Source organism: Nannospalax galili, unplaced genomic scaffold, assembly GCF_000622305.1.
Source record: "Nannospalax galili isolate Female #2095 unplaced genomic scaffold, S.galili_v1.0 scaffold199, whole genome shotgun sequence".
Lineage (NCBI taxonomy): Eukaryota > Metazoa > Chordata > Mammalia > Rodentia > Spalacidae > Nannospalax > Nannospalax galili.
Window position 1 is genome coordinate 1,913,172 of NW_008343559.1, and position 10,412 is coordinate 1,923,583.

At 41.3% G+C, this 10,412-nt stretch overlaps 1 protein-coding gene across 1 annotated transcript in view; it reads right to left on the reverse strand.

Annotated features, from left to right (window-relative positions):
* Positions 1-10,412, reverse strand: part of LOC103739384 (voltage-dependent calcium channel subunit alpha-2/delta-4) — a 66,050-nt gene that overhangs the window by 45,218 nt on the left and 10,420 nt on the right. The window contains 1 exon segment of the mRNA XM_029566809.1: positions 676-736. Coding sequence (XP_029422669.1) covers positions 676-736 — 61 coding nt within the window.

Sequence of the window (10,412 nt, forward strand, 5' to 3'; positions counted from 1 at the left end):
TCTCACTGGCCCTGTGTTCTCATTTTTGAAGAAAGAAAGAAAGAAAGAAAGAAAGAAAGAAAGAAAGAAAGAAAGAAAGAAGGGAGGGAGGAGGGGAGAGAGAGAAAGAAAAGAAAGAAAGAAAGGAAGAAAGAAAGAACGAAAGAAAGAGAAAGAAAGAAAGAAAAAGAAAAGAAAGGGAAGACTGAGGCTGGATTGGTCACCTGGCTGGGAGCCTCCAGTTAATTCTATTTGGTATGGCTCATGGACACCCCCATCAGTACTAGACTTCATCATGTGCCATAACCACCAGGCCTGAAGTTATTTGGGTAGCAGTAATTGGGGTGCTGAAGTTGGGTGAACCTGAACCTTGATCAGCCAGGGTCCTTGAGGATCTGATCTTTGAGGCATGAAAGGACAGGGCTCAGCTATGTTGCTGATCTGCCAGGAAAGGGGTTTCCAGAAAAGTAGCGCCTGAGGCAGCTTGATCTGGAAACGGCCTTGGGTACTGGAGGGAGGTCTAGAAAGTGTGGGAAGGAAGGGAGGAGTGTAGTTGGCAAGGATTTCTACTCCTGGATTGGATTAAGCCACTCACCTCCCAGCCCAGGCCTTTGAGGGGACAAAGGAAACCAAGAAAAGCCCCAAGACTGGAAGATAAATGCTGGAACACAGTGCCTCTCCTCTGGGAGTGCTTACCAGCCACGGTTTCGACAGTCAAAGGCAATGACTCCATTTTCATCTGGTGTCCACTTTATCCCTGAGGAAATAGAGGCTGTATCTTTCCCTCACCAGCTCACTGAGGCTGTCAGGACCCCTGGGCTACTGCTGACTCCCTGCCCCCTTTTCCCCCAGGATAGTCTCTGCTTCAGACATGGAGACTGTGGTGAAGACACTAAATATCAGCCTGTAAATTGAGGCAGCTGGTGAGAAGGGAGGTCACCTTTACAGAGATACCTACCTTCCAAACTGTCAGAGCCAGCGTAAGAACTCTCAGATGTGCTTGGGGCTCCTAATGAGGCTAAATCTCCTTTTGGCTGGGGAAGGAAGAACTGTGGGAAGCCATCTGGCCGTGGACACATGGGTGAGAGCCAGAGCTCTGGCCTGCAGCCACCTGCCTCATTCAGGTGGCTCATTAGCATTCATGCGCGTTCCCGGACTGAGAGAAACATGCTGCGCAACTTGAGGTCAGGAGCTCCTGGCACCAGGCATCATAGAGCAACTGTCCCCTACCTGGATGAAATGAGATCTTGCTTGGACTCCAGTAGAGTGCCCGGGTAGATTTCGTACTCTTGATCCAAACAATAGTTCGGATAAATGCACAGAAAACACTAGCACGATCCACAATACATCCTCTGTGGGGAAAGACTTCACGATCAGGACTAATTAACGTAAAGAACAGATGGAATTGTAATATGCTATGCAGAGTTTAGAAAAAGCACTGTGGCAGAATCCAGCAGTCTAGAGGCCTCTGCCGGGCTTCCTGCTCTGCAGCAGGTGGTGTCAGAGGAGCTGCGGTGTCAGGAACATTCCCTGAGGCTCACTAAGTATAATGGAGACCCAAGGGCGAGGGAGGAGAACAGAGCAGCCAGAAGCCAAGGTCTTGAAAGCAGGAAGCAGGACAAGAGTGATGGACAGGCTTATTGTGATGGGAACTGAGCTGCATGGCTCTGCTCTAGACTGCAGGTGCTCAGAAGAGCAAAGCCCTCCAAAGGCCACATTCTGACAGCAGCAGTGTCTTACAGAACTTGATCTCAGAAAAGAACTGAGGAGGAGAAGTTGAGTCTGACATTCTTGGCTTGAATCAAAACTTTAGAAGAGGGTTTTAGTGGTCCTGGATGCTTTACCTTCGAGTTCAAGCAGAAATGGAAGTTTCTTCCCTCCTTCCCTCTCTCCTTCCCTCCTGGTTTCCCAAGTCAAGCCTACTGGATTCCCTCAGAGCACAAGCAGCGCTGGCCACATACCAAATACAAGAGAAGTAGGGCCCCCGTGAGTGAGAAGCAGTGAAAACAAGGCCATTAGGTCTGTCTTCTCAGGAATTACAGATGATGCAACTGCCAAATACAAAATCAAGGATGGGCATAGGAAATCATTTGGATCTGAGATGCCCCCAAATGTTCATGTATTAAAGGCTTGGTCCCATGGTGATCTTGCGAGGTTGTGGAATCTTAAGAAGTAGGGCTTAATGAAAAGAAGTTAGGTCATTAGGGGTGTCCTGTTGAAGGGGATATTGGGACCCTGGTCCCTTCTTCCTTCTCTCTTGGCTTCCCTGGCACCATAAGGTGAATAACTTTACCATGTAATCCCATCATGATGTTTTTTACTGTCATGAGCCCAAAGTGACAGGACCGAGTGACCATGGACTAAAACCTCTGAAACTATGTGCCAAAGTAAACCTGTCTTCTTCATAGAACTGATTATTTCAGGCATTCTGTCAGACTGATGAGAAACTCATATACAGTATACTTGGGAGATCACAAAGAATATACAATGAGATGACTCAGTGGTTAGGAACTCTGGCTGTTCTTGCAGAGGACCCAGGTTTGGTTCTCAGCATTCACATGGCAGCTAACAACCACATGTAACTCCAGTTTCAAGGGATCTGATACTGTCTTCTGACTTCTGTGAGCACTGTATGCATGGGTACACTTACATGCATTCAGGCAAAACACTCATGCACATAAAAAATTAATAAAATAAAAAATGAAGAATAAATTAGGTGTGCTGGCACTTTCTTTTAACCCAGCACCCAGGAGGCAAAGGCACTTGGATCTTTGTGAGTTCAAGGCCAGTCTGGTCTACATGGCAAGTTCCAAGCCAGCTAGGATTATGTAGTGAGACCTTGTATTAAAAAAATGTAGACATATCCTTAAAATTATGGCTTTTAGAAATGAAAAGAACAGTTTAGGTTGCAAAAATAGCCTAGCAAGAAAACAAAGTAACCAAAGAGAAAATTCATACGTTTGAAATAGTAATCCAGATTCTTGTTGACTCTAGAATGGGAAGCTCTAATACACGTCTTATTGGAGGCATGGAAAGAGAAAAGGGAGAGCTGCGAGGAAGATGGTGAGTAGAGATATTGCGGGGCTGGAGAGATGACTCAAAAAGTGCTCAGGGAGGCAAGAGCTGCCAAAGCCATCTGGAGAGTCTCTCCTTGCCTGCCTGAAGAGGAAAGGAACCCAGCCAGCTGACTGGTAACAGAAAGAGGGAAAGAAGAGTATGGAAAAGTTATTGAAAAGTTATAGCTACAATGGAGGAAACAGAAATCTAAGGAACATGGTGAACATTCAAAACGAGGGATGGTTCCTGGGGGGCTGGGTGCAGCTCAGTGGAAGGATGCTTGGCTAGCAGGCCCAAGGCCTTGGGTTCCATCCTCTGGCCCTGAACAGCAGCAACAGAAAGTTCCTGTAAAGACTAACCAATAGACAAAGAAACCACTTGGAAATGAATGAAGAAAGTAGAATGTTATAAAAATACGGGAGACCCAGTTACAGACTGAGCAGAGATTCACAAGATGATAATCATGGACTCATATGAATTAATTTGAAAACTCAGATAAAATGGATGAATTTTGAATAAAAGGTATTTCATTAAATGTTAAGAAGAAATAGAAGCCATTTAAAGTTTAAGTATTAAATAAACTGAAAAAGAAAAAAAATTGGTCTACATGATTTTAAAGATGACTTTTCTCAAGGTTGTTTCAAAAGTGAAATCATTCTAATCTTATTCAAATACTTCCTGAAAACCAACACGGACAATATAAGAAAGGAAGAGGGAGGGAGGGAGGGAGGGAGGGAGGGAGAGAGAGAGAGAGAGAGAGAGAGACTTTCACTGTATATCCCAGGCTAGTCTCAAATTCATACAGTCCTGCTGCCTCAGCTTTCCCAAGTGCTAGAATTAGAATTTCTCTCTCTCTCCCTCCCTCTCTTTCTTTCTCTCTCTCCCTCTCTCTGTATCTCTCTCTGTCCCCTCTTCCCTTCCTTCCTCCCTTTCTTTCTCTCTCAGACTGGCTTGGAACTTCTTACTGCATAGCTCAGGCTGGCCTGGAACTTTCCTCAGTTCTTTGGCCTCAGCTCTGGAGTTCTGGGATTATAGGAGAAAGGAAATTCAAATGAGCATATCACTTATAAGTACAGATGCAAAAATCCCCCAAAAGCATTAGTAAACTAAGTCTAGCAATACATAAAAAGATTCACTGTGATCAAGTCAGGGTATTTATAGGAGTGCAAAGATGGGTTAATATTAGAAAACCCAATAGTTAAGTGGGTGAATACAATATGCATTTCTGAGATAAGGAAACACACACATCTAATACTATATGAAGTGGCATTCATCTTAATGTGTGATCAGGAAAATGCAATGTCAGATCACAGTGAAATACCATTCTATACTAACAAAGAATTTTAAGGTTTAGCAATACCCAGAACTAAAGACAGTGTGAAGGAGTAGGCTATTTTATTCATTGTTTGAAAAACTGAGTACTCAGATATCTTAAGACCTATCACTTTTATTCCTAGGTATAACTTAAGAGAAACTCTTGTAATATGTCTTAAAAGGCACACATAAGCTATTCACAGGGCTAGGAATGTAGTTCAATGGTAGAGTGCTTGCCTAGCTGGTACAAGATCCTCTGTTTGACGACCAACAGTACCACAAAGAAAAAGAGATAAAAAGAAAGAGAAAAAGGCACGTTCACAGAATACTCTTCCTAAAGGGAAAGACAAGAATGTTCTCACTCTGATGGGATAAAGAGGGTGGAGAGACTGTGACACTGAGGATGTGACAACCCAGATGAATTTTAGAGCCATCAAACTGAATGAAAAAGCAAGTTTTGAAAGTGCATATACGAAACCAGCTTTATGTATTTTAAAAACAAGCGAAGCGAAGAAAACATTCTGGGAAGATAAGAAGGCAGAGTAGGAGGCCCTGGAAGTCTGCCCACCCAGACAATAATTGCACGGTTAGAATATGCTGATATCACTATTTTGGAACTCTTGAGTCTATTAAAGGCTTTCAATTTACAAGAGAAGTCTTTGAAGGCAAATTGCAGTTAGTGTCTGTCAGTTTTAGCTCTTAGCATAGTAGCTGCCCCCTCCCACCTCAGTTCTGTGGCAGGCAGCTGTGCATGTATTCTTAGAGTAGCACAGCTTATGGGAGTTAAGTTTGGTCCAGAAGACCCTGCCATACCAAAATAGAGGATTCGTTCTCTGATTGCTGCATCTGATTTCTGTGGTGCACATAAAAAGATGGTTGGCCATTTTTGTTGCACCTCCCCCTTTGGCATGAGTCCATCCCCTAACTAAAGTTACTTCTAGGGAATTTAAAGGCAGGCATTCCCCTTTCCTCCCATTCATTTAGCTATTTTGGAAGCCAGACCTTAGAGAGCAGAACATTTAAAAACAACTGCCTGTATGTGGAGAATTGTGAAGTGAGCATGCCCAGAAAAAGGCTCAGAAAGATCTAAGACCTTAAATTTATACTTCTGACTGACCTTCAGGGCAGAATTAGCTTAAAATGATAAGACAAAACAATATCAAATTCTGAAGAAAGGAATGTGATTTTCAGAATTACTACACTATTAGATTTAAATGCCATTTTCAATAATAGTAATAGTAGTAATAATAACAACAACAAAACCATCAGGCATACAAAGGAATAGAAAAGTATGGTCCATTGAAGGGAAAAATAAATGGATAGAAGCTATCTCTGAAAAATTCTGGATGGTAGATAAAGCAGACAAAGGCTTTGTGACAGTCTCCAAGACACCCAGAGGCCTGAAGGGCGATATGGAGAAAGCCCAGCACAACAATGAATGGAGGGAAATAGCAACAGAGGAAGGTTAAGAAGAAATAAGGAGGGAAATTTGGAGTTGAAAGTACCATATGTTAAATGAAAAACCCACTAGAAAGATTCAAAGGTGGATTTGGGAAAACGGAAAAGAGCACCAGTGAAATTGAAGGTTGGACAAACACTGAGCGTGAGGGAAGAAGGTGAGGCAGAAAGCAGAGTCCAAGGGTTCCGTGGGACACTTCAGGTGAGCACTGTGCACAGGGAGGCAGTCCCCAGAAGGGAAGAGAGAGGCGAAGGGGAAGAGAGACTGAAGAAATAATGCCCCCAAACTTCTCAAATTTGGTGAATATATAAATATAAGCATCAACCCGCCTCCCCCGTCACGTAAGATCAACACAAAGGGGCTGATTCTAGGAAGACCCTGATTCAAAAATTTAAAAAAGGCAAAGACAAAGAGACAATGTTAAAAAATGGCAAGAAAGAAGGGGTTCATCAGTCGGGTAATTAGATTTCTCATCAAAATTTGGAGGCCAGCAGTCAGTGGACTGATAGATTAAAAATTTATATGTAGGGAAACATCACAGTATCACAGTTAAATATTAATTAAGAATAAAAAAATGAAGGGGAAATTAAGACGATTTCTGAAAACGACAGCTGAGGGAATTTGTTGCTGCTAGATCTGCCCTATGTGGCTTTACTCAAGGGAATCTGGCACTTTGAAATTCAACACATTAGGCAGTCACCTGAGCCTCATGAAGAGATAAAGATCTCAAAAGAGGTAAGCTCACACACCACTGGACTAAACTGTGAAAGCAGTACTGTCCATGGTTGAACTCCATTTTCTGTTTTCTGCATCACTTAAGGGACCAATTCGCTTAAAAACAATTATTTGACTAAAATTGGTATTGTAACGTTTTGTTTTCTACATAATTTAAGGGAATCATTCACTTAAAAAAATCATTAGGTTATGTTTTGGGGCACACAATGTACAAAGATTTAATTTTGCAACAGTAACAATCTAAAAGGATAAAGATGGAGCTGTAAATGTTTTTAGAGTTAATCTGGTGTAAATTCATATTAGAATATTATAAATTCAAGATGTTAAATATGATCCCAGTGGTAAACACTAATAAAATGGCTTTAGAATGTGGACAGAAGAAAATGAGAAGGGAATTTAAACATGTCATGTAAAAAAACCTCCAAAACAAAGCAGTAATGCAGGAAATGAGGGACATAAAATCTATAAGAAAATCAGAAAAAAATAGCACAATGTCAGAAAGAAGGCCTCTGTCAGTAATCAGCTCAACTATAAATGGATTAAACTCTTCAGTAGAAATACAGAGATTGGTAATGGATAAAAACGCAAGATGTATGCTGTCTACAAGAGACATACCTGATACAAATGTAAATAAGTTGATGTACAAGGTTGTAAAAAATATTACATAAAAATCATTAAAAAGCTCAAGATTGATTACTACTATTAAACAAAATAGACTTCAAGTCAAGAAAGTTTATAAAAGACAAACAACATATTTATAAAAGGTTTAGCACAGGAAGACGATATAACACACACAAACATACGCATACATATACACATATATACACATATACACACGTGTTGTTTTTTTGACACAGGGCCTCACTCTTTAGCCCAGGCTGGCCTAGAATTCACTATGTAGCCCAGTCTGGCCTTGAATTCCCAGCAATCTCATTTCAGGATCCCAAATGCTGGTATTACAGGTATGGGCCACCAAGCCTGGCTAGCTATAAATATTTATGTACCTAAGAAAAGGCTCTCAACTATATGAAGCAAAAAATGACAGAATGGAAAGGAGAAACAGTTCTACAATAATAGAGTCAATATCCCACCACACAGAGGATAAGCAAGGAAACGGTGGACTGAACACAGCAGCCAGCAAACATGTACCTAACAGAACACACACAATCCTGCCTAATAGTGTGCACATTCTTTCAAGAACTTTTGAACCTTTTCTAGGAAAGATTATATGTTAGGCCTCAGATACAACCTTAATCAATTTTAAAAGATATATATTGCATAATAGATTTTGATCACAATGGATAAAATCAGAAAACAATAACAGAAGTAAAGCTAGAAAACACAGCAATTTGCAGAAACTAAGCAATACACTCAACCAATGGATCAGAGAAAAAATCACAACAGAAATTAAAAAAATATGTAGAGGTTAATGAAAATGACAATACAATATAATAAAGCTTATAGAACATAGCAAGAACAGTGCTGAAGGGGAAAAACCATCTAAAAATGCCTCCATTAAAAAACAAGAGACTGGGTAAGGAGAGATGGCTCAGCAGTTAAGAGCTCTTACTGCTCTGATTGAGCACCTGAGTTCAGACCCCAGCACCCACATCAGGTGACTCACAAACGCCTGTAACTCTGGCTCCTTGGGATCTAATGTCCCTTTCTGGCCTCCAGTGACACCTACGTAGACATGTGCACAGCAGGAATGAATTCAAAATCCAACCCACCAAGGAAGATATACTAGCTGATACTATATTTGTGAACCTGATGCTCCTTCTGGCCTCCCTGGTTTTACATACATGTGGTACACTTGCATACATGCAGGCAAAACACTCATACATGTAAAAAGACATAAATCTTAAGAAAAAGAAATCAGAGAGATGGCTGTTATACTCAGACTCATAGCAGCTGTGATTACCTACACAAGATCTGTATCGGACTAGGTTCATCAATGCCCTGTCATGAAAGGAGGAAGGGCTTATAGGTCCCACTTCTAGAGGACTTAGATATAGTTTAGTAGTATGAGGTGGGAGAGACATTTTATTCAGTGGTGTAGCCACTAGTAAAGTGCTTAACTTCTATAAACAAAATTTCATCTGTGCTCCTATAAGTAACCATAATGAAACTCATTGGGTCACCAAAAACAAAATAAAACAAAACAAAACCCAAAAGACATGAAAGTGGAAGGTGGGCTAGTTGGGAAGCAAAGGGGGATTAGCAGGAGTGGGAGCTGGACAAAAGAGACTAATGGGGGATAATTTAATCAAAATACATTAAATGTCATAATGAGACACGGAAAAGTCAAGTCTATACTGACCAGGACGCCTCCTCCCTGCTGGCTAGAGAAAGAAAAATACTGCATGCTTTCTCTCACATGTGTATTCTAGCTTCTAATTTTTATAAATCTATGTATGTGGGAGTGAGTGTACATAGAGGCCAGGGACCTAGAAAGGGGCCCATGAGAGACAAAAAAGAGGCTCTAAAGGAGAGGGCAGGGAGGGTAACAGAACATATGTGATATGAAAGTGGAATTGGGGCTATGGGGAAGGAAAGGTTTAAATGGGGATGGAGGACAGAGAGTTGGGAGGAGGAGGAGGAAATGGGGGAAAAGATCAACTAGCCAAGTATGTATGAAAAGTCATAAGGAAACCTACGACTTTGTCAGCTAATTTAAAAATTAAATGAAATAAAACTTCATCAACTCAGTTTATACAATGTTAAAGAAAAACATAAAAGCAAGAAACATGATCTCAAACCAATAACCTAAACTCACAATTTAAGGAAGTACAGGTCTCTGGCTCCATTGGGACCAGAGAGCATTGTGGGCCCCGGTCTCTCACTCCAGTGGGACCAGGCACACCATAGGACCAGGCCCCCATTTCTGGTGGGGTCAGAAAGCTCCTCAGTTCCAGTAGCATCAGAGATCAATGCAGGGCCAGGGCTTCAGCTCCAGCAGGCCTAGAGTCCCCTGAGAGGCCAGTGCTTTGCCTCTGGCAGTCCCAAAGATCACTATGCACCTGGGAATTTGACTTCTGAGATCCCAGTGGTCACTATGGGTTCAGGAGTCTGATCCTGTGGTTCCAGAAGTCATATTGTGCCTGTGGTTCTGACCACAGCTGGTTCAGAGACTTCAGTGGGTCTGTTATTTATACTCCTGTCCACATTGGGTTCACAGAAACTAAATGGTGACTAGGATTTTGACTCCATCTGGTGGTCTTAGTGTTCAGCATGCAGCTCTCCCGCCCCGGTCCTGTTGGCACATAGCTAAGACAGGATTGTCTTAGCAACTTCATTAGAGTATCAAAACCAATAGCTGAACTTCATGCAAAGAGCCTTCTAGAAGGAGTCACGAAAAACAAAATATCCAAATAGACTTAAAAGGAGTCAAAAATGAAGGACAACTCCACTACAACAGATGCATGAAACACAACAAAGAAACACAGAGAATGACACAACCACCAATTATGACCAATTCCCCGAACCAGCCAACTCCCTATAATGGAATCCAAAATCACAGAGATAGCTGAAATGTCTAAAAAAATTCAGTCTTACTCTTTAAAGGAATTAATGATCATATAAAAGATTCAAACAAATAGATACTCAAACTAATAGCATCTATCCCAGATCTTGACAAGACAGTCTCCAAAGTGAATGAGACAGTAAAGTGGAAGAGAAAATCCAAAATATGGAAGAAAAATTCATCAAGGAAACTGAAATATTGAAAAAGAGCCAAACAGAAATACTTGAAATGAAAGAAATGTTCAGTTAAGCAGAAACCATGTCAGAAAGTCTTATCAACAGACAAGACTGCACAGAAGAGCAAATTTCAGGACTGGAGGACAAAGTAGAGATAGTATCCCATATA